This window comes from Theropithecus gelada, chromosome 5 (genome assembly GCF_003255815.1).
Source record: "Theropithecus gelada isolate Dixy chromosome 5, Tgel_1.0, whole genome shotgun sequence".
NCBI lineage: Eukaryota > Metazoa > Chordata > Mammalia > Primates > Cercopithecidae > Theropithecus > Theropithecus gelada.
Window position 1 is genome coordinate 100,596,026 of NC_037672.1, and position 26,286 is coordinate 100,622,311.

Consider the following 26,286-nt stretch of genomic DNA (forward strand, 5'->3'; position numbering starts at 1 on the left):
ACTCTGGTACTGTTTCCTTATGTCTACAATGAAGAGGTAGAATAAATGATCTATAGGTTCCTCCAGGCTGGGAGTGAGGGGCAATGAAAAACAAAATCTAATAATAAACCAACCAATTTAGAGAGTTTGTATAGGGATTGGGATAGGTAGGTTACCAGGAATGTGAGAAGGAACTTCTGTGGTTATTACAGCAAAAGGAATGTTAGAACTGGAAAGTTAAGAGGACATAGCCTCCGCTATCCTTTAAGAATTTAAATCCAGAAAGCTTGTGTGTATTTTCATAGCAAAATATTGAGTCAACAAGAGAGACTACCTCACCAAGAAACCATTAACATTGCATAGAAAAGTGGTGATTCAGAACTACTAAACATTTATTGAATGTGTAAGGTATTAAAAATGTTTACAATTTTGTTAATAAAATGTTTTATATTAATGTATGTGTTATGCTTTGGAATATGCTAAGTCATGTAGGTAACTTTACATTCCTTTCAATAACTTTATTCTTTATAAAATATACAAATAAATAAAACAATTCAACTTTTAAAAGTATTACCATATGCAAGAAGAAGAAGGTATTGCTATCACCATTCTAAATTACCACAATGCATTCATTTCCTGTTCCCTTATATTTCAACTCTAGTGGCAAAGTAAAGCCTGAATTGAAATTAAGCTGCACTACGACATCATTACCAGGGACAGACACATAAACAAAGTCATTTCCAAACAAGGAATGCTGGACCTCCAGAGAAGTGACGAAGAGGAGTCTACTGAGTTTTGCACTCAGGCACATCTTTTCCTGAGGAGGCGTGCCAAGGACCTGGCTGAGAATCCACGCTCTCTGCTCCTGCATTTTGTACCTCTGAGAAAGAAAATGGAAACATTCATCCTATTACAAAAATACACAAGAACCAAGCACAGCTGGAAGTGGAAAGGATGTTACGACAGGAGAGATGTGAACAATGAAAAAGGGCAACATGGTTCATCATGTTTGGTCATGAAGACGGTGTATTTCACCTTAGAGTTGGAGAAGTTGACTCCCCATTTTGTCCTAAAACAAACTATTAGACAAACCATAGTTAAACTGAGAGATAATAAAGTTTTATTTGGAATTCTTCAATTTGAAATTCAAAGTGAATCAAACATGGACTGATTGAGTTTTCTTTCGTCCTGTTTCTCAAAATAAATGGTGTGCTAAACAAATAGTATTTTAGAGAATATTTAGTCATCTTTGGAAAGCTTTCTGTGAGCCTTTAAAAAGGACTTTAGCTGCATCTATTTGCTTATAAACAATATTTATTTTATAATTATTATATTTATAAAAGTAAATCTAGTATAACTGGTCTTAGCAATTACCTTAGTCTGTTAAGGTAATTTAGATTACCTTTTATAATTAAAAGTAAAAACTCACATTTACTTTTTAAAAGACTGGTATTAATTCAAGCTGGGACTATCTCATTTAATTCTGAATTGGTCAGTTTTTGATTTATGTATTCTTCTAGGCTACTCTTTTATTTATCTAAAAACAGTACCAGAGAGATCCATATATTAAAAAAGGACTCAAACACTTTTATTTGCAGTTTGATGAATTCACATTATGCATACACCTCTGGCACCAGCAGACAAAACCAAAAGGTGATTACAGCTGGGTGCGGTAGCATGCACCTGTAGTCCTTGATGCTTATGATTGCTTGAACCTAGGAGTTCAAGGACAGCCTGGGCAACATAGCGAGACAGTTCCATGCAAGTGTTAGCTAGCTAATAGAAGTCCTTAAATGTTTGTTAAATACTATTTCATGAAGAGAATATTTCAAACTTTTCTTATTCCAAATGTTTCTGTGCCTACCTATCTCCCTAAGAACACTTTTAGACTGTCAACTTGATCTAATTTTGATATAGTTGATGAGAATGGATAGATTTTTTCTTAATCACAAAGTAGAGGTTTATAAACTCTGGCAAATATTGCTAAAGGTTTTAAATGATTTGGCAACTGCCTTTCTTAGTGTACAATTTTGTTGCTTTAGATTTCTACAGTTGCATAACAGGGTACCTCTGGTAGGGTAGGCAGATACACTGTCGCAAAGGGCTGTGCACAATAGATGCTACGTGGTGAGAAAGACTACAAGAAATGCCATGTTACAGTTTCTCCTGCAAGTCCCCCCACTTCTGTGGACAACCTCCATGCAGAGCTGGGGGTGATCCTTGATACCTCCCCACTCCTTTGTTCAATCAGGTGCCTGGTGTTGCTGATTTTACTCCAAAATCTCTCCTGTCGGTCTACTTCTCTCCATCTCTACTCCAAGTCCACACTACCATCATGTCTTATTTAGACAACTGTCAAACTCTTGCTCCTACTATTTGCTGGTCACCTTAGAGACGAGGTGATGTTTTCAAAATGTGTGACTCACATTCTCCTGCCATTGCTTAAGATCTTTCAAAGTCTTCCTCTACACAATAAATGAAAAAATTCCTTTATATAATTTATAAAAGTCCAGCATTTCTGGCTCTTAATTCTCCCTTTGGCCTCACTGACTTCACCCACACAAGCTTGTACTCACCGTGCTCTGACCACACCACATTTCTTTCAACTCTTTCCCTGGTCATGTTCCCACCTACCCTAACGCTGTTGCTGTTCCATCTGCCTGAGATGCTTTTACCTCTGCTCTTTGTTAAGATAACTCATGTTAACCTTTTAGATCTGATCTCAGTTTCCTTCCTCAATATTCCTCAAATACTTATTATATTCCTCATAGTCTTTTGTAGTTGCACGGCTTGAATTTCACTTTTTTTTTTTTTTTTTTTTAAACCACTTGATTACTGTCTGTATCTTCCATCAGAACTAAGCTCTATGAAGGGAGGGACCACGTCTGGTTTTGCTTATCAATGTGCCATCAGGATCTAATCCTTAACACATAGAAAGGGCTCAAAACAATTTTGCTGATTGAATAAATGAATAAGTAAATGATTCATCTATTATCTGGCTTGGGTAAAGTAAATGTAATGCTATTGGATATTCTGGTCCATTGAATTGATAAGACTTTTCAGTAAAAGTTGCTTTTTAGGGTAGTATCTTCATGTCCTTGCGAAAGTTGCTTGCCTCTCTTTGGACAAAACTAAGGGCTTAAAGGGTAGACTGAAGACTTCACTTGGGATAAAAGTGAATTGCACTTCATTGCTATGCCTTGGAGAAACCAACTTTCTTACACAGAGTCAGCAAATGAAGCCTGACATTGTAGCTTACTTGACCAAATCACTAATCGACTAGTAAGTTCCAACTGTTACCTTCTGATTTTAAAGTAACCAGTATATTTACTTACCTGGACAAAGACCTAAATTTGAGTTATCAAAATAGCGAACTGGATGAGGTGATGGTAAAGACTTTGATCGGCTATCAAAAAACCAAGATTTTGGTGATTCCTTTGGCGTAGGATCATGTAAATTCCGTTCCTTGCATTGAGAGGGTGTATTTTGTTTCTTTTTAGAAGCTGTTCCAGTCACTTTAGGAGACTTCGGAGAATTCTCACAAGTTACTTGTTTGTAAGCCTCTCTTTTAAGTGTTCTTTCCTTCCAAGTTTTGACCTCATTGGAAAGATGCTGATTATTGCTTAAATGTGGGGGAAAAAAAGAGACACTGTAAGACTTCTTGATTCTTAAGATGTATTCACATTTATATTTAAAAATTAAATTGTGATGAAATATATATAACATCAAATACACCATTTTATCACATTTACATTTTAATTTCAACCTCATGCTTCCTGTTTTGACTATTTCCAAAGTTCAGAAAACAAAATGGATCTATATCAATTGAATAATGTAGTAAGTTTCCATGATCATGGAGTCTTGAAAAGAAAGCTCTAAGTACAACATTAGGTTTTCAAATAAATCAATGATATAATCCAGAGTGGCTTATCTATTGATGCTTTGCCACAATAATTTGATAAATTAGTCTCCTGGATAGATGAATCTTTGATGTACCTTTCTTACTGTAAAAGAAAGATTACACTGTGCTTTTCTAGTTACAGTGCTGCTTCTTACAGAAGATGCCACCAGCATTTATCCAGTTCCTCCAGAGACAAACCTGGGAAACAATCCTAGAGACCTCACTCTCTTTCATTTTAACAGTCATCCAAGTCTCTTGATACAATCTCATCCTATCTATCAAATTCACTTCCTTGTTTTTATCCCTATTGGAGCCAAGCTAGTCCATGCTAAAATTATGTTTTGCCTGAATTACCATAAACACATTCTAAGATTGGGTCCCTCCATAATGCTCTAGCAGCCAAACATGCTATAAGATCTCATCAGGGCACTAGCTTAAAACCCTCCAGTGCAGGTAATCCTGCCATTACATTTAGGATACCACTCCACATTCTTCAAAATGAACTATAGGGGCCCATGTAATCTGAATCCATTTACCTCTGGCACCTTGTCTTGCACTTTATTCTGTCTCATTCTCTACACCCTGGCCACACTGGATGTCTTTCAGTTCCACCAATTAGTTATTCTTCTTCACTCAAAGACCATGAACACGTTGTCCCCTGGCCTAGAAAACTTACCCTTCTTCTCTCATCTAGCCTAATTCCCATTCATTTTTCATATGTATTCTGATATAGGCATACCTTGGAGATATTGCAGGTTTGGTTATAGATCACTGTAATAAAGCAAACTGCAGAAATCTTTTGGGTTCCCAGTGTATATAGTAGAAAGATTAGTGCAATAAAACGAGGTATGCCTGTTTGTTGGCTTCTTGATCAACCAACCCTCTACCCCTAACACCTAGATAATGTTGGATTTCTCTTTCATAATACAACCCTTTTATAATCTCCTTTTTGTTTTTGTTTCCTTTTTAATAGCTTTCATGGCAAAGAGTCATTCGTAAAATTATTTAACCCTTTTTTTTCCTACTGTATCATAGTAGAGTGCTTGGGGAAAAGATTCTAATCTTCCACTGTGCTAGAAGCCAAATAATTTGTTAGATCTGTTTATAAAGTAAAAAGCCTACAATAATGGATGTAAAGAGTTCCTAAGTAAAGCCTCACTGGCTTGGGTATATGGACTTGTGGTGTATTTCAGCTGCCCCCTCAAAGGTCTTTGTTTCTTCCCTGTTTCTTGGCTTGGTTAGGAATTGTCAGTTGATAGACAGCAAACACTGGAATAGTGTACCCATATTCTCATTTTTTAAAAAAGACACTTATTACATGAGCTCTAAAAATTACTGTCCCCATAATGACTGAAGTGTTACCACCTGCAAAAAATATGTGCATATACCATGTCCCTACATATATGTAATAGCCATAAGCATAATATCTGTATCATGTAAGCAGATCTTACCTTAACAAGTCATTCTTTTGCTTTATTAGCTGTTCATTTTGCTGCTTTAACTTAGAAATTTCCTTTTCTAGCCTTATATGTTCACTTTTCAAAATAAGAGCTTTTGTGTTTTGTACAATGCCGCTGCCACCTCCACAAGTTAAGGGTTTATTTGAAGGCTGAGAATCAGTATGTTCTGATATCACTGTGGGAGGAAAATACACAAATAGGTGATAATTTTAATGGTCTCCAAAGTTCAAAATAAAAGAAATACTATTAAGTACAATAAGCCATTATAGAGACCAAAACACCTCAAGTCTTGTTTCCCTGGAAGTCACCCTTGACTTCAGCCTTCTACCATACTCCCTCTGTTTATTTGACCAACCATCAATTCTATGCCTCTAGAATCCCCCTCCACCAATTTCACTAACATATCCCGATCACCAAGATCTTTCACGGGGACTGCAGCAATAGCAATCCTCTCCACTTACAGCTGTCCTTTGTTGATCTATATTTTCCCCTGGAGGGCTTGTTACAACACAGTGCATGTATGGCGGGGAGGTGAGGTAGGGTGAGAGGGCCACCCCGTCATTCAGTGCATTATATATATTCAATACATATTATTAACTAAATATATGTTAGGATAATATTGAAGCACATATTAAATATTCTACACTATGTGTGTAAAGAGACTGTTTTGTAAATTGTAGGCAAAGTTGCATAAAAATGTGAGATAGTTATGAAGTGGATTAATCCATTAGGTCACTGGGAATTCACAAAAGAGGGATAGTGTGTGTGTGTAGGGCAATTCTTGATGTCTATTTTATTTTGAATTCATCTACACTATGTACCTGAAAGTCATCTACAAATCAACAATAATTATCCTCAACCTTCTGAAACAAAGAATCCTCACTTCTGTTTTTAGCTCTTTAAGTTTCTTGGTAGGTGCTATGGTTATCCTGTAACAGACACTAGGGAAGTTTAAGCTACAATAGGTACTAGACAACACCTTAACACCTTTAGCACCTTTTTTTTTTTTTTATGAAATGATACAATAATACAAGCAAAACAAGCAGATATCTTGTTTTGCTTAGTATTTGAAATTTTCAATGTGCTTTTACCCACAACTTTTGGTTTGATCTTTATGTATGTGTGTGTGTGCGTGCATGCATATAAATAAGTGTATATGTATATATGCTTTTTTAAAAAAGACACTTATTACATGAGCTCTAAAAATTACTTTCCCCATAATGACTGAAGTGTTACCACCTGCCAAAAATATGTGCATATACCATGTCCATATATATGTGTGCGTTTAACTATATATGTGTGCGCGTGTGTATATATATGTACATACACTTATATATATCCTGTAACATGTAATATATGGAATTCAATATATTCTGTAAATATGTATTATATACAAGTAATATATATTGCACATTGAAAATTCCAAATACTAAGCAAAACAAGATATCTGCTTGTATTATATACGCTTATTTATAAGTATATACACTTATATATACATGTGCATGCACAAATATGTATACTTACATATGTATATATGTATATACTTGTATATACTTATACATACATATACTTACATATACACTATATATACTTATAAGTATACTTATGTATAAGTATATATACATACATACATACATACACTTATAAGTATATGTATACATATATACATACATACACATAAGTATATATACACACATATACACACTTATAAGTACATATACACATATAAATACATATACACATATGTATATAAGTGTATATAAAAGTGTATAAGTGTATATAAAAGTGCATATATAAGTGTATATGTACTTACAGGTATATAGAAGTGTGTATATATACTTAAGGATATGTAAGTATATATATGCTTATAAGTATATATAGGTGTATATATAAGTATATATGTATATATGTGTGTGTATATATACACTTATGAGTATATATAAGTGTGCATATATATAAGTATATATTAGCAAATCCTTCACAGTCATTCTGTTTATTCTCCTGTAAAAAAGTATATATAAGGAGGCAATAGGAGATATACCTAATGTAAATGATGAGTTAATGGGTGCAGCACACCAACATGGCACACGTATACATATGTAACCTGCACATTGTGCCCATGTACCCTAGAACATAAAGTATAACAATATCAAAAAAAGAAAGTGAAAAGACAACCACAGAAATGAGATAAAATATTGTCCCATCATATATCTTGTATGTGACCTGCATCCAAAATACATAAAGAATTCTTACTAAATAATAAAAAGACAACCAAATAAAAAAAGTATATGAGTATATAAGTATACTCACATATACATTTAAGTATATATATACTCACATATACATATAAGTATATATACTCACACATACATATAAGTACATAGTATATACACTCACATATACTTGTAAATATATACTATAAGTATATATATAAGCATATATATATACATCTATAAGTTAGAAGATCAGGTGCTAACCCCACGATTTCACATAGCCATTGAGATCTGCACCTGACTTAGTTCAGTACTTGTTCTACTGCACAGCTATCTCAAGTACTGTTAAAGCATTCTTTCTTTTCAAATGGGACCGACAGAATATGAAAAAAGGTAGTTTGAGGATTGCATATATATTGAGAAATTTGACCAACAGATCTAAAAAGCGTATCTCAGATAAATTTCAAAGACCTTTGCAAATAAATATTAACTTGGTATTTTTAGTTTCAAGAACAAACAGAATAGTATTTATTTTTACTGCACACCAATTATAACTTATGAAATGTATACACTTAAAATCTATGAAGATGTGTTTCATTTTATTGGGAAGCATAATTCTACATTAGTACAGTATAAGTCATTCCTTTATTGCCTGAAGGTATCTTCACTAATAGGCAAAGATTTGACAATACAAAAGCAGAGTTAATATTTTTCAAGAATCTATAATGGATAAGCATCTAAGATTACAACAAACTAAGATGTCACAAGATATTTGGAAACACGGTTCCAATAAATTCATTTAAAAATATATTGGTGGTCAACTTCTGTTTATTCTCGACTGTCACATACTACATAATATTAGTCTTCAAAGTCTGTTGTGTGTTGAGAAGTAAAATTTAAAGGATCTGAAAATATCTGCATTTTCTACTTACTTGAGGTATCTTGGGCCTGTTGACTTCTTCTGAGATTTTCTCTCAATAGCCGTATAACTTCCTTTTGATATTCTACAGTGGCTTTTGTAGCACTGATTCTAACAAAAACAATAAAAAGATGTAAAAAGTTCAGCAACTAATTTTTTACAGGAGAATAAACAGAGCTGCTGTGAAGGATTTTCTAATACATCACATTGACGTAATGCCCATAAGTGGCAGTAGATAAGCCCTCATGATACCTCTCTGGTGCCATGTGCCTTATGGCATTAATGCCATCAAATTAGAAGCATTCTGCTTGGGTGCAGGGACAGTCTGGTTTTCTTATATTGAGAAACCCCAGTTCTTTTGAAGCTTCTGGAGGCCTAATTCATTGGATATTGAACAAAATTATAACTACCTAATTATTTTTTACCATGAGGTCCTAGAAATATCTTGAAGGTATAAGGAGCATGAAAGAGAAAGTGCAGCTTTATTGCTATATGGTCAGGAAAGCAAACCCTGACTGCAGCTCTGGTCTAAGATGCTACAAAGGTCAAATTCTGATCACTGTTCTCTGGTAGAAAGAGATATTTTATGAGAGTTGCTAGTTTAGGCATTAATCAGCAATGATAAATTATGACTTTCTGCCTTTCTTAATGACTATGAATGTATCTGTATCTGCTGACCCTATTCTTTTTTTTTTTTTTTTGAGATGAAGTCTCGCTCTTGTACCCCAGGCTGGAGTGCAGTGGCATAATCTCAGCTCATTGCAACCTCTGCCTCCCGAGTTCAAGCGATTCTCCTGCCTCAGCCTGCCGAGTAGCTGCGGTTACAGGCACCTGCCACCATGCCCGACTAATTTTTGTATTTTTAGTAGAGACAGGGTTTCACCATATTGGCCAGGCTGGTCTCAAACTCCTGACCTCAGGTGATCTGCCTGCCTTGGCCTCCCAAAGTACTGGGACTACAGGCGTGAGCCACTGCACCTGGCCCTGCTGACCTTATTCTACAAGTAAAATTGTTTTTATAATTGAGAATCTAATAGATTTATGTTTCACTAAAACCAATAGGCTGCTTAGAGAGCATGAAAATTCCAAGTTACTTCCTGGGCAAAATAAGAAATCATTAAATATTTATTCAAGATCCTTAGGAAGAATGAAAAGTGTTAAAAGACAGGAAGCATCTTAACAAATCCTCTAATATAAAACTTTCTTTACTGAGTATGAATGCGAGGACCAGAGAGAATAAACAGTATAAGGTGATGCATTAGTAAGTGAGAACGTATTTCATTTTTTTTTTTGAGTCTTAAAATCTATGGATGTTTATACTTTTTAAAGAAGAGCAGTAACAATGTTTTCATAACTTTTATTTTAAAAATTTAACTAATGAAAAGTATATGTAGTTTAGGAAGAAAAGCTATTAAAATAACATTAAATTAAGACAAATACGTACTCCTTTTCAAATTCTTTGGCATTTTTCATTTTCTCTAGGTCTATTTTCACAAGCTTCGTTTTGAGATCTTCAATTTCTTCTTTATACGGCTTAGCTCCTAAAGCAACTTTGTCCTAATTTTTTTTTTAGAGAAAATAAAAATAATTATTAGAGGAGCTTCAATTTCTCCAATTTTAAAGAATGGTTAGCTGTCTTTGCTCTAATTAAGGACATTTTAAAATAGCAAACAATTCCAAATATATCAAAAAGCATCAATTTTAACTGAATAACTAGATATTGATATGAAGTCTATTTGAAGCTAATATGCAATTAGAAACACGATTTTCGCAATTAGAAACATGATTTTTGGCCGGGCGCAGTGGCTCAAGCCTGTAATCCCAGCACTTTGGGAGGCCGAGACGGGCGGATCATGAGGTCAGGAGATCGAGACCATCCTGGCTAACACGGTGAAACCCTGTCTCTACTAAAAAATACAAAAAACTAGCCGGGCGAGGTGCCGGGCGCCTGTAGTCCCAGCTACTCGGGAGGTTGAGGCAGGAAAATGGCATAAACCCGGGAGGCGGAGCTTGCAGTGAGCTGAGATCCGGCCACTGCACTCCAGCCTGGGTGACAGAGCAAGACTCCGTCTCAAAAAAAAAAAAAAAAAAAAAAGAAACATGATTTTTATTTCTTAAAATAAATACATTTTTTTCAATTGAAAATACCTACAAAATGAAAAACGTTGGAAATAATGAAAAGGCCAGTGGAAAAAGGTAAATCAGAAAACGAAACAAAAAGATTTTGGAGCAGTGATGTAAACATCAAACTAGAACTAAATTCAAGCCACAAAACAGAGCATTACTAGGTATATTTTGTATTGAAACATAGTTCCATCCAGTGATACAAAACACTATATTTGACAGCAGCAGTTTTAGTTTCCAGAAAAATGGAATGGAAAACACTGGGAGTTCCTACATACCCAGTGTTCCCTATTCCTTTTTCCCCATATTAACATCATGTATTAGTATGGCACATGTTATAAGTGATGAATATTGATACATTATTAAGATCTATAATTTCCATGACAGTTTATTTGTATTGTTCATTAGGTGGGTTTTGACAAATGTAAAATGGCACATGTCCATCATTACAGTATCATACAGAATAGTTTCACTGTCCTAAAAAACCCTGTGCTCTGCCTATTCATCCCTCTCTTCTGCATTATCCCTGGTAACTGTTTATTTTGTTTTTACTGTCTCTTAGTTTTGCCTTTCTAAAAATGTCATATACTTGAAATCATACAGTATGTAGCCTTTTCAGATTGGCTTCTTCCACTAAGCAATGTGTACTAAAGGTCCTATCATTCCTTTCTTTTTTTTTTTTTAAGACAAAGTTTTGCTCTTGTAGCCTAGGCTGGGGTGCAGTGGTGCGATCTTGGCTCACTGCAACCTTCGCCTCCTGGGTTCAAGCGATTCTCCTGCCTCAGCCCCCTCAGTAGGTGGGATTACAGGCACTCACCACCATGCCTGGCTACTTTTTTTGTATTTTTAGTAGAGACAGGGTTTGCCATGTCGGGGAGGATGGTCTTGAAATCCTGATCTCAGGTGATCTGCCTGCCTTGGCCTCCCAAAGTGCTGGGATTACAGGCGTGAGTCACTGCACCCGGCCCTCTCATTTAATTGCTGAAAACTATTCCATTGTATGAATGTACCAGTTTATCCATTTACCCACTGAAAGACAGCTTGGGTGTGTCTAAGTCTTAGCAATTATGAACACAGCTGCTATTAACATACACATGCGGCCTTTTGTGTGTACATACTTTCTCAGCTCATCTGAGTAAATACCAAGGAATACAACTGCTCAATCATACAAGTATGCTTAGTTTTGTAAGAAACTGCCAAACCATCTTCCACAGTGGCTGTAGCATTTTGCATGTCCACCAGCAATTAGTAAGAATTCCTTCTGCTCCATACACCAGCATTTGGTGTTCTTGGTGTTTTGGATTTTGGCTATTCTGGTAGGTTTGTAATTGTCTATTATTTTAATTTGTGATTCTCTAATGACATATGATACGAAGCATCTTTTCATATGGTTATTTGTCATCTGGGTATTTCGCCAATTAAAAGATTGACTGGTTGTTTCTTATTGTTGGTTTTAAGAGTTCTTTGTCTATTTTGTATAACATTCCTTCACCAGATTCATCTTTTGTATATAGTTTCTGCCAGTCTGTGGCTTCTCTTTATTCTCTGGACAGCGTCTTTTGCAAAGCAGAAGTTTGTCTCAAAAAAAATCCAACTTACCAGTTTTTTTTCTTTATGGATTGTACTTCTTGTATTATATCTAAAAAAATCGCCAAACCCAAGGTCACTTAGAACTGCTATGTCATCTTTCTTGAGTTTTCTAGTTTTGCATTTTACATGTATGTCTATGCTCTATTTTGAGTTAATTTTTGTGAAAAGTATAAGTTCTTTGTCTTTTTTTTGCTTGTGGATGGATATTTAGTTATCTAGCATCATTAATTGATCAGACTATCCTTTTCCCATTGAGAAGCCTTTGTTTCCATCTCTCCCAGAATAGAAACGAGAGTTCTGAAAATAGCTTACAGGGCCTTTATGATCTGGTCCTCGGCTACCTCTCACCTTATTTTCTACCTTTATCCTCTTGCTCATTCTGCTCTGGATGCACTACCTTGCTTGTTGTTTTCAGTTTGCTATTTCCTTTGCCTGGAACATTTCTCCCTGGCCACACAGTTTGCCCTATCACTTCCTTCAGATCATCTTACTGGTGTGACATTCTTCAACTCCTCTATATACAATCATCTCCCTTCCCACACATGTCCACCTTCACCCAGAACCATGTACCCCCTTGTCTGGCTTAATTTTTTTCCATTTCACTTTTCACCACTTGAGATATAATATACTTCTTAATATATGTAACATATATAAAAATATACCTTCTATATTTTACATTTTAAGTTAATATTCTGTCTCCTTCAACTAGAATGTAAGTTCTTTGCTGGCATGGGCTTTGTTTTTTCATTGGCCTCTAGAACAGTGAGTGACACATAGATGGTGCTCAGCAAATATTTGTGGAATGAATAAAAATTGTGATCAATATTTGTAATATTAAAAAATTACAACATTCTAAAACTTTATACTTGAATTTTTTAGTTTCTAGCTATAACAATAATTGTCAAAAAAATTAATTTTTTCTTTTGCCTCTCTACTCATGTCTCACTGAATAGACCAGAATTTTTAGAACAATGTTAAATATGAATAAAGCAGGCATTCTTGATGTGTTCCTAATTTTAACTGGAATGAAAAGACACTGGAGCAGAACAGCAAATTTAAATATGCCAATTCGGATCAGACTCGAGTAGAAGAAATGTGAGAAGTGGCTAGAACTAAACCAAAAGGGAGTAGTGATTAATGAGTGTGTGGTTTGTCTAATGACATTCAAGTTGAAAAACGTTTAAATTATGGTTTTTCCCCCCAAAACAGGTCAGATTCAGCCCATGGGACATCAGGTGGGACTCAGTAACAGGGGCAGTAAGTAGAAAGAAAAGAATTTAAAAATATACTTATCTAACAGTATTATATATTTTGATATGCAATTTTTTTGAAAAATGAAAAAAATATACACTTTAAACTGTAAACATGTATGTCTTTTAAAAATTATTTTTCCAACATAATAAAAATTACATTTTACATGACAATACGCTCCTACATTTCACTTATAAGTTAAGTTGCTTCTGCATGAGTATTGAACTTCAGACACACATAGGTAATAGGAAGTTGTCGTGAGACGGAAGAACAGAGCACCAAGAGATTTGCTGAATTCAATATGCTAAACAAACAAACAACTTTTATTTTTATGTTTAAGTTACCTGAAGTACTTGAATTGTCTCTTTTGTTGTTTCAAGGCATTTATTTGATTCATTAACTTTGGCCTGAAGTTTTGCTATTATGTCATTAGTCACCTCAAGTTCTTTCTGCATCTTTATAATCTTGCTTTCCTTATACATAGCACTTTCTTTAGCTTCATGTAGTGAATTTTCCAGTTCTCGAATTTTCTATTAGAAAAAGCACACATTCATAAGCTCTATCATCAAGACAGAATCACAGTATACAAATTTGAGACAGAGATGATCATATTTAGGTATTGTTAACTTTTCACAGATTATATTAACAAAGAGAGGCCAAACATCATTCAATCTATAGACATGTTATTTCCCTCATTTAGATGATGATTTTTGGATTGAAAATGTCAAAGGTTTATATTATAATCTGTCTGCAAATTCTTAAAACATGCAGTAAAAACAGCACAGTGGTTATGTGATTTATTAGTCAGCATAGTGCTAAGCATATTAAACAGGCACTCATAGTTTAAATGAACACTACTTAAACAAACGACATTTGTTAATTGACTCTCTAAAGTAATATATATAACTTATCTTTCCCTTTACTTTTATTAATTTTTATTTATTTATTTATTTTGGAGATGGAGTTTTGCTCCGTTGCCCAGGCTGGAATGCATTGGCACAATCTCGGCTCTCTGCACTCCACCTCCTGGATTCCAGTGATTGTCCTGCCTCAGCCTTCCGAGTAGCTGGGACTACACGTGTGTGCCAACACGCCTGGCTAATTTTTGTACTTTTAGTAGAGATGGTGTTTCACCACGTTGGCCAGGCCAGTATTGAATTCCTGACCTCAGGTGATCTGCCCGCCTTGGCCTCCCAAAGTGCTGGGATTACAGGCATGAACCATCATGCCCACCCTTATTAATCTTAAATAGAAAAACACAAATATGTGGAAAAAAATTCAAAGACATATAATGAAGAGTAAGTCTCTCCTCCTCAGTCCCCAAGTTGACCCTGAAGCAATCACTACTAAACTTTTTCAAGTATATTCTTCCAGAAATTTTCTATCTATAACTAAACATACATGAATATAGTTTCTAAAAATAGTATACACACAATATACTAAATATAGTTCTGCTTTATTTTAAAACTTGAGAACATATTTTTTCCAGATCTTTCCATTATCAACACATAGATTTCTCCTATTTTTTGTCATCATGGACATATAGAATCTCATTTCATAGAGGTATCACATTATTCACACATACACACCACACTCTTTTTTTTTTTTTTTTGGCAAAATGTCTGGATTTTGGGGGGCCCATTTAGAATTCATTTTTGTTTAATGAGTGAGACAGGAATCCAGTCTTATTTTTTTCCAGTTGGCTATCCTGTTGTATCAAAATCATGCATTAAGCAAACCGTCTTTTCTTTCTTTTCTTTTTTTGAGACAATGTCTCACTCTGTTGCCTAGGCTGGTGTGCAGTGGCATGGATCATGGCTCACTGCAGTTTCAATCTCCCAGGCTCAAGTAATCCTTCCAGCTAAGCCTCCCAAGTAGCTGAGACTACAGGTGGACGCCACTGCACCTGGATAACATATTTAAAAAACACTTTTTTTTTGTAGAGACAGGGTCTTACTATGTTGTCCAAGCTCATCTTAAACTCCTAGGCTCAAGTAATCCTCCAACCTTGGCCTCCCAAAGTACTGGGATTACAGACTCACACACCTGGCCAAGTAAAACATCCTTTTTTCCACTGAATTGAATGTTACTGTTATCATACACCTGTACTACATTCTGATACTTAATTGGGTATATTTCTGAACTCTCTATTCTGTTCCACTGCTCTACTTGTCCATTCTTGCATCAAACTTGTCTAATTATAGTAGCATATATTTTATTATCTGCTAGACTATTTTCTTGGGTCATTGAAGATTAACCGGCTTTCCTTTTGTTTCTTTAAATTATTATTTTGGTAGATGGATTTCATCTTTCCTCTATTTTATCTGTACCAGCTGACTGAGGTCTGTAATGCCCTACAAATCAAAACACTGTATACTAGTGATCTAGTTTTCATTAAGCTGGTGGTTGATGTTTTATCATAAGTTTTTGGTGAAAAATGATAAATTTTAATTTACCATTGGGATCCCTACAAAGTCGTTTTGTGTGCCAACAAAATATAACATTTTGCACATGTTGTTAGACTCCTGAGTAAGGGTAGTTAATAAGGTAATTTGATTATTCAAATAATGTACCGGTTCTTAGATACAAGTTAATCTGCATAGCAATCTTGTTATATTTTTAACCTCATATTTTTACTGTGATTACAACATGAAGCAATATTAAATATGCTGGTGATAATGAGAAAAGTTAAATTGCTATTTCTCTCCAAGCTAATATTTGTTCTGCATACCGACATAGATCACAGTTCAATAGAAAGTCACATGATTTGGAAAACTTTTATGGTAATTGTACCTTAAGCGGTAGTAACTTAAACTATATTTTATGAATTTAACAATCAAATGAAGTTACAATTTATGTTTTATAATATCTTACATAATGTCTAGCTTTATAATTAGTTTAGTTAAATGACAGCCAGAGTAGAACTACTAGTAAAAATCAAGCCCATCACTTACAAAAATAAATGTATTCATGTTCGGTAATAAGTAAATACTATAATTTTGCTCTAAACTCTGTGGCGAAGCTGCAAATTGAAGAAAATTTTATAAGAAATTATATACCTCTGTGGTTAACTGTGTAGCTCTTGATGTAACATGAGGATTCTTATTGTCTTGTGTGGTAGGATTAACCTGGGCACCAGATGCCAAGGAGGTCTTTAATGTTTGGTAGTTTTTAAATAGTTTTTCATTTTTCTCTTTCAGTGATTTCAGGTCCTGTTCCCACTCTTTGGATATGGTAGCACTTCTTTCCTCAAACTCTGTTGATTCATTCATTATGGCCTATTGAACAGTAAAATACCATTATAGCTCTAAAACGATTTATAGTAGTCCCCACTTACCTGCGATTTTATTTTCCATGGTTTCAGTTACTCTCAGTCAAAAATGGTCTGAAAATATTAAATGGGAAATTCCAGAAATAAACAATTCACAGGTTTTGAAATGCACACCATTCTGAGTAGCACAGTGAAATTTTGAGTCATCCTGCTCAGTCCTGCCTGGGATGTAAATCATCCTCTTGTCCAGCATACACTACTTGTTCACTTGACAGTCGCCCTGATTATCTGATTGCTGCTGTATTGCAGTACTTGTGTCCAAGTAACCCTTATTTTAATTAATAATGGCCCCAAAGCACAAGAGTAGTAATGCTGGGAATTTAGACATGCCACAGTGAAGCTGTCAAGTGCTTCTTTTAAGTGAAAAGGTAAAAGTTCTCAACTTAATAAGAAAAAAACCATCATATGTTGAGGTTGCTAAGATCTATGGTTAGAATGAATCTTTTATCTGTGAAATTGTGAAGAAGGAAAGAGATATTTATGCTATTTTTGCTGTAGCACTTCAACCTGCAACAGTGTGTGATAAGTGCTTAGTTAAGCTAGAAAAGGCATTAAATTTATGGTGGAAGACAAGAACAGAAATGTGTTCTAGTTGATGACAGTGTGATGACCAGCAAGCATTGAGCATCTATGAAGACTTCAGCAAGGGATCCCCTGAAAAAAGTGACATCAAGCCCTTTACTGCAAGTAAGAATTATTCATGGATTCAGGAATACAGAAGGTCAATAGCAGTCTAAGACTAAATCAAAATGTCTAGGTCATTCATATTTCTTTTTTTTTTTTTTTTTTTTTTTTTTTTTTTTTTTTTTTTTTTTTTTTGAGACGGAGTCTTGCTCTGTGCCCCAGGCTGGAGTGCAGTGGCGCGATCTCGGCTCACTGCAAGCTCCGCCCCCCCGGGTTCACGCCATTCTCCTGCCTCAGCCTCCCAAGTAGCTGGGACTACAGGCGCCCACCACCTCGCCCGGCTAATTTTCTTGTATTTTTAGTAGAGACGGGGTTTCACCGTGTTAGCCAGGATGGTCTCGATCTCCTGACCTCGTGATCCGCCCGTCTCGGCCTCCCAAAGTGCTGGGATTACAGGCTTGAGCCACCGCGCCCGGCCCATTCATATTTCTTCATCTTATCAGGTAGGCACTTATCATCTCACATCGTAAGAAACGAGAGTGCAGTAAAATAACATATTTTGAGAGTCCACATTCATATAACTTTTACTATAGTATATTGTTAAAATTCTATTTTATTAGCTGTTGTTATTAATCTCTTACCGTGTCTTATTTATAAATTAAACTTTATCATAGGTATGTACGTATAGAAAAAAACAGAATACATAGGGTTTGGTACCACCCATGGCATCCACTCGGGGGTGGGGGGTCTTGATATACATATTTTAAAAAAACTTTAAAAAACCCTAGAATTCTAGGACAGTGTATAGGCTGAGGTTCATTATTTAGAACATTCTAAAACAGTACTTTAAAAGAATGTGAATATTCTTTGTAGTTTGCATCAGTTTCTGAAATTTCAGATGTTGGATGTGGATGATGACAACAAAATAAATAATGACTAGAGAGGATTCATATTGATCTGCAAGATGATAATCTCACTTTATTAGATTGTACTAACATATGAAAAGAACATGAAGAATTATGCAGGTTAAAATCATTATACATGCTATGGCTGATAATGAAACATTAACTGATATCTAACAGCAGAGCACAGCTAGAAACTTAACAATTATCTATTTTTCTGCTTCGTTACAAACCTCAATGTTAGCCGGGCATGGTGGCTCATGCCAGTAATCCCAGCACTTTGGGAGGCCAACACAGGCGGATCACAAGGTCAGGAGTTCCAGACCAACCTGGCCAATATGGTGAAACCCCATCTCTACTAAAAACACAAATATTAGTCAGGCCTGGTGGCAGGCACCTGTAGTCCCAGGTACTCGGGAGGCTGAGGCAGGAGAATTGCTTGAACTTGGGGACAGACGTTGCAGTGAACCAAGATTGCGCCACTGCACTCCAGCCTGGGTGACAGAGCGAGACTCTGTCTGAAAACAAAAACAGAAACAAAAACAAAAACAAAACAAACCTCAATGTTAAAAAGGAAAACTCACTGCTTGTTGGCAATTGATCTGAGTATCCTGTATTTCTATACAGGGAATAACAAACAATACTCTTTTATATTGAAGGATAACTAACTTTGAAATTACTAATATCTTTTTTACTTCCTAATTCCTACCGATTGTACTTAGTGTTCTCATCATGAATGCCCCATTGGTATCACCTCATTTGTGGCTTTGTGGTCATTCTACCAGGCTCAGATCTTAAATTCGTTGTGTTCCTGCCACCCTGGACACTCCTTGGCTCTGGACTACAGACCTCACACCATACCAAGTTATTAATGCCGACTCTTATGTACTGGAAGAAGCCACATATACATGCTGATTCACACAGTAGAAATCCCTACTCTCTAGTCACAACTGGGTCCTCAATATTACAACAAAAACATCAAATTACAAATAGAGATGATCTTATCCAAACATCGGTTTTGTGCCTTTCTCTACTGATTGTGGACTTTTTTGTTTTTTCTTCAAATAGCCAACTGCTATTTTGCTAGCTCTGGCTAATCAATAAACAGGATGAACTCTCCATGGGAAAGCTTTCTAAAAAGGGCATGATTCCTTATTTCAACATGATTCCAATATAATTTGCAGATGAAATTAAATTGTCAGAAAAGAACTACCCAAACATATGAACTATAAAATATATTTTGGAAACGATAATATTAATCTAGCTACCATGGCTCCAATTTAATAAAAAGAAGCAATCTTTTGACTATTACATGTTTTACCAATGAAACAGAGAAGGGAGGCCAGCGACACAGAAGACAGGTGATTTCTGCATTATCAACTGAGGTACTGGGTTCATCTCACCGGGGAGTGCCGGACAATCGGTGCTGGTCAGCTGTTGCAGCCCGACCAGCGAGAGCTGAGGCAGGGCGAGGCATTGCCTCACCTGGGAAGCGCAAGGGGGAAGGGAATCCCTTTTCCTAGCCAGGGGAACTGAGACACACAACACCTGGAAAATCGGGTAACTCCCACCCCAATACTGCGCTTTAAGCAAATGGGCACACTAGGAGATTATATCCCACACCTGGCCGGGAGGGTCCTATGCCTGCGGAGCCTTCCTCATGGCTAGCACAGCAGTCTGCGATCTAACAGCAAGGCAGCAGCAAGGCTGGGGGAGGGGTGCCCGCCATTGCTGAGGCTTAAGTAGGTAAACAAAGCCCTGGGAAGATCGAACTGGGTGGAGCTCACAGTAGTTCAAGGAGGCCTGCCAGTCTCTGTAGACTCCACCTCTGGGGACAGGGCACAGCTAAACAACAACAACAACAACAACAAAAAGCAGCAGAAATCTCTGCAGACGCAAGCGACTCTGTCTGACAGCTTTGAAGAGAGCGGTGGATCTCCCAACACGGAGGTTGAGATCTGAGAACGGACAGACTGCCTGCTAAAGTGGGTCCCTGACCCCTGAGTAGCCTAACTGGGAGACATCCCCCACTAGGGGCAGACCTACACCCCACACCTCACACGGTGGAGTACACCCCTGAGAGGAAGCTTCCAAAGCAAGAATCAGACAGGTACACTGGCTGTTCAGCAGTATTCTACCTTCTGCAGCCTCTGCTGCTAACACCCAGGCAAACAGGGTCTGGAGTGGACATCAAGCAATCTCCAACAGAACTACAGCTGAGGGTCCTGACTGTTAGAAGGAAAACTAACAAAGAGGAAGGACACCCACACCAAAACCCCATTAGTACGTCACCATCATCAAAGACCAGAGGCAGATAAAACCACAAAGATGGGGAAAAAGCGGGGCAGAAAAGCTGGAAATTAAAAAAATAAGAGCGCATCTCCCCCTCCAAAGGAACGCAGCTCATCGCCAGCAATGGATCAAAGCTGGACAGAGAATGACTTTGACGAGATGAGAAGAAGGCTTCAGTCCATCAAACTTCGCAGAGCTAAAGGAGGAATTACGTACCCAGCGCAAAGAAACTAAAAATCTTGAAAAAAGAGTGGAAGAATTGATAACCAGAATAATTAATGCAGAGAAGGCCATAAACGAACAGGCAGAGATGAAAACCATGACACGAGAAATACATGACAAATGCACAAGCTTCAGTAACCGACTCGATCAACTGGAAGAAAGAGTATCAGCGATTGAGGATCAAATGAATGAAATGAAGTGAGAAGAGAAATCTAAAGAAAAAAGAAGAAAAAGAAATGAACAAAGCCTGCAAGAAGTATGGGATTATGTAAAAAGACCAAATCTACGTCTGACTGGGGAGCCTGAAAGTGAGGGGGAAAATGGAACCAAGTTGGAAAACACTCTTCAGGATATCATCCAGGAGAACTTCCCCAACCTAGTAGGGCAGGCCAACATTCAAATCCAGGAAATACAGAGAACGCCACAAAGATACTCCTCGAGAAGAGCAACTTCAAGACACATAATTGCCAGATTCACCAAAGTTGAAATGAAGGAAAAAATCTTAAGGGCAGCCAGAGAGAAAGGTCGGGTTACCCACAAAGGGAAGCCCATCAGACTAACAGCAGATCTCTCGGCAGAAACTCTACAAGCGAGAAGAGAGTGGGGGCCAACATTCAGCATTCTTAAAGAAAAGAATTTTAAACCCAGAATTTCATATCCAGCCAAACTAAGTTTCATAAGTGAAGGAGAAATAAAATCCTTTACAGGTAAGCAAATGCTTAGAGATTTTGTCACCACCAGGCCTGCCTTACAAGAGACCCTGAGGAAGCACTAATCATGGAAAGGAACAACCGGTACCAGCCATTGCAAAAACATGCCAAAATGTAAAGACCATCGAGGTTAGGAAGAAACTGCATCAACTAACGAGCAAAATAACCAGTTAATATCATAATGGCAGGATCAAGTTCACACATAACAATATTAACCTTAAATGTAAATAGACTAAATGCTCCAATTAAAAGACACAGACTGGAAAACTGGATAAAGAGTCAAGACCCATCAGTCTGCTGTATTCAGGAGACCCATCTCACACGCAGAGACACACATAGGCTCAAAATAAAGGGATGGAGGAAGATCTACCAAGCAAACGGAGAACAAAAAAAAGCAGGGGTTGCAATACTAGTCTCTGATAAAACAGACTTTAAACCATCAAAGATCAAAAGAGACAAAGAAGGCCATTACATAATGGTAAAGGGATCAATTCAACAGGAAGAGCTAACTATCCTAAATATATATGCACCCAATACAGGAGCACCCAGATTCATAAAGCAAGTCCTTAGAGACTTACAAAGAGACTTAGACTCCCATACAATAATAATGGGAGACTTCAACACCCCACTGTCAACATTAGACAGATCAATGAGACAGAAAGTTAACAAGGATATCCAGGAATTGAACTCATCTCTGCAGCAAGCAGACTTAATAGACATCTATAGAACTCTCCACCCCAAATCAACAGAATATACATTCTTCTCAGCACCACATCGTACTTACTCCAAAATTGACCACGTAATTGGAAGTAAAGCACTCCTCAGCAAATGTACAAGAACAGAAATTATAACAAACTGTCTCTCAGACCACAGTGCCATCAAACTAGAACTCAGGACTAAGAAACTCAATCAAAACCGCTCAACTACACGGAAACTGAATAACCTGCTCCTGAATGACTACTGGGTACACAACGAAATGAAGGCAGAAATAAAGATGTTCTTTGAAACTAATGATAACAAAGATACAACATACCAGAATCTCTGGGACACATTTAAAGCAGTGTGTAGAGGGAAATTTATAGCACTAAATGCCCACAAGAGAAAGCTGGAAAGATCTAAAATTGACACTCTAACATCACAATTAAAAGAACTAGAGAAGCAAGAGCAAACACATTCAAAAGCTAGCAGAAGGCAAGAAATAACTAAGATCAGAGCAGAACTGAAGGAGATAGAGACACAAAAAACTCTCCAAAAAATCAATGAATCCAGGAGTTGGTTTTTTGAAAAGATCAACAAAATTGATAGACCGCTAACAAGACTAATAAAAAAGAAAAGAGAGAAGAATCAAATAGACGCAATAAAAAATGATAAAGGGGATATCACCACTGACCCCACAGAAATACAAACTACCATGAGAGAATACTATAAACCCCTCTATGCAAATAAACTAGAAAATCTAGAAGAAATGGATAATTTCCTGGACACTTACACTCTCCCAAGACTAAACCAAGAAGAAGCTGAATCCCTGAATAGACCAATAGCAGGCTCTGAAATTGAGGCAATAATTAATAGCCTACCAACCAAAAAAAGTCCAGGACCAGATGGATTCACAGCTGAATTCTACCAGAGGTACAAGGAGGAGCTGGTACCATTCCTTCTGAAACTATTCCAATCAATAGAAAAAGAGGGAATGCTCCCTAACTCATTTATATGAGGCCAACATCATCCTGATACCAAAGCCTGGCAGAGACACAACAAAAAAAGAGAATTTTAGACCAATATCCCTGATGAACATTGATGCAAAAATCCTCAATAAAATACTGGCAAACCGGATCCAGCAGCACATCAAAAAGCTTATCCACCATGATCAAGTGGGCTTCATCCCTGGGATGCAAGGCTGGTTCAACAACGCAAATCAATAAACGTAATCCAGCATATAAACAGAACCAAAGACAAAAACCACATAATTATCTCAATAGATGCAGAAAAGGCCTTTGACAAAATTCAACAGCCCTTCAGGCTAAAAACTCTCAATAAATTTGGTATTGATGGAACGTATCTCAAAATCATAAGAGCTATTTATGACAAACCCATAGCCAATAACATACTGAATGGGCAAAAACTGGAAAAATTCCCTTTGAAAACTGGCACAAGACAGGGATGCCCTCTCTCACCACTCCTATTCAACATAGTGTTGGAAGTTCTGGCTAGGGCAATCAGGCAAGAGAAAGAAATCAAGGGTATTCAGTTAGGAAAAGAAGAAGTCAAATTGTCCCTGTTTGCAGATGACATGATTCTGTATTTAGAAAACCCCATTGTCTCAGCCCAAAATCTCCTTAAGCTGATAAGAAACTTCAGCAAAGTCTCAGGATACAAAATTAATGTGCAAAAATCACAAGCATTCTTATACACCAGTAACAGACAGAGAGCCAAATCATGAATGAACTTCCATTCACAATTGCTTCAAGGAGAATAAAATATCTAGGAATCCAACTTACAAGGGATGTAAAGGACCTCTTCAAGGAGAACTACAAACCACTGCTCAGTGAAATAAAAGAGGACATAAACAAATGGAAGAACATACCATGCTCATGGACAGGAAGAATCAATATCGTGAAAATGGCCATAGTGCCCAAGGTAATTTATAGACTCAAAGCCATCCCCATCAAGCTACCAATGAGTTTCTTCACAGAATTGGAAAACACTGCTTTAAAGTTCATATGGAACCAAAAAGGAGCCCGCATCTCCAAGACAATCCTAACTCAAAAGAAGAAAGCTGGAGGCATCACGCTACGTGACTTCAAACTATACTACAAGGCTACAGTAACGAAAACAGCATGGTACTGGTACCGAAACAGAAATATAGACCAATGGAACAGAACAGAGTCCTCAGAAATAATAATACCACACATCTACAGCCATCTGATCTTTGATAAACCTGAGAGAAATAAGAAATGGGGAAAGGATTCCCTATTTAATAAATGGTGCTGGGAAAATTGGCTAGCCATAAGTAGAAAGCTGAAACTGGATCCCTTCCTTACTCCTTATATGAAAATTAATTCGAGATGGATTAGAGACTTAAATGTTAGACCTAAAACCATAGAAACCCTAAAAGAAAACCTAGGTAATACCATTCAGGACATAGGCATGGGCATGGACTTCATGTCTAAAACACCAAAAGCAATGGCAACAAAAGCCAAAATTGACAAATGGGATCTAATTAAACTAAAGAGCTTCTGCATAGCAAAAGAAACTACCATCAGAGTGAACAGGCAACCTACAGAATGGGAGAACATTTTTGCAATCTACTCATCAGACAAAGGGCTAATATCCAGAACCTACAAAGAACTCAAACAAATTTGCAAGAAAAAAAACAAACAACCCCATCAAAAAGTGGGCAAAGGATATGAATAGACATTTCTCAAAAGAGGACATTCATACAGCCAACAGACACATGAAAAAATGCTCATCATCACTGGCCATCAGAGAAATGCAAATCAAAACCACAATGAGATACCATCTCACACCAGTTAGAATGGCGATCATTAAAAAGTCAGGAAACAACAGGTGCTGGAGAGGATGTGGAGAAATAGGAACACTTTTACACTGTTGGTGGGGCTGTAAACTAGTTCAACCATTATGGAAAACAGTATGGCAATTCCTCAAGGATCTAGAACTAGAAGTACTATATGACCCAGCCATCCCATTACTGGGTATATACCCAAAGGATTATAAATCATGCTGCTATAAAGACACATGCACACGTATGTTCATTGCGGCACTATTCACAATAGCAAAGACTTGGAATCAACCCAAATGTCCATCAGTGACAGAGTGGATTAAGAAAATGTGGCACATATACACCATGGAATACTATGCAGCCCTAAAAAAGGATGAGTTTGTGTCCTTTGTAGGGACATGGATGCAGCTGGAAACCATCATTCTCAGCAAACCATCACAAGAACAGAAAACCAAACACCGCATGTTCTCACTCATAGGTGGGAACTGAGCAATGAGATCACTTGGACTCAGGAAGGGGAACATCACACACCGGGGCCTATCATGGGGAGGGGGGCGGGGGGAGAGATTGCATTGGGAGTTATACCTGATGTAAATGACGAGTTGATGGGTGCTGACGAGTTGATGGGTGCAGCACACCAACATGGCACAAGTATACATATGTAACAAACCTGCATGTTATGCACATGTACCCTAGAACTTAAAATATAATTAAAAAAAAAAAAAGAGAAACAGAGAAGGGATTACTTCTGAAAGCAGGATGAATACTGCAATTACTTTTGGACTCACCAAATACCAATCAGTGAAATGTAAAACAAGTTAACAAACTGGTCTTAAGCAATGTTAGTGCTTATGACTCAGTACATTTGGGCTGATTACCTTGGGAACAATGATTAAAAAAAAAAAAATCACAATTTTGAAGTTTCTAGTTTAGCATTTTAGGTGTTTAGAAGTTGCCAGTCCAGGACATATGCAGTGGCTCATGCCTGTAATCCCAGCACTTTGGGAGGCTGAGGCGGGTGGATCACAAGGTCTAGAGATCGAGACTATTCTGGTCAACATGGTGAAACCCCGTCTCTACTAAAAAATATACAAAAATTAGCTGGGCCTGGTGGTGTGCGCCTGTAGTCCCAGTTACTCGGGAGGCTGAGGCAAGAGAATCGCTTGAACCCAGGAGGCGGAAGTTGCAGTAAGCTGAGATTGAGCCACTGCACTCCAGCCTGGGTGAGAGTGAGACTCCGTCTCAAAA

The 26,286-nt window shown here is 37.0% G+C and overlaps 1 protein-coding gene across 1 annotated transcript in view; it reads right to left on the reverse strand.

Annotated features, from left to right (window-relative positions):
• Positions 1-347: 347 nt before the first annotated feature.
• The window catches only part of CENPE (centromere protein E), a 94,053-nt gene continuing 68,114 nt past the window's right edge, over positions 348-26,286 (reverse strand). The window contains exons 44-50 of the mRNA XM_025384835.1: positions 16,497-16,715; positions 13,782-13,967; positions 9,917-10,029; positions 8,486-8,583; positions 5,332-5,515; positions 3,315-3,601; positions 348-859 (exon numbers count right to left, since the gene is read on the reverse strand). Of these exons, the coding sequence (XP_025240620.1) occupies positions 765-859; positions 3,315-3,601; positions 5,332-5,515; positions 8,486-8,583; positions 9,917-10,029; positions 13,782-13,967; positions 16,497-16,715 (1,182 nt within the window). The 3' untranslated portion in view covers positions 348-764. The remainder of the gene's footprint in view (positions 860-3,314; positions 3,602-5,331; positions 5,516-8,485; positions 8,584-9,916; positions 10,030-13,781; positions 13,968-16,496; positions 16,716-26,286) is intronic.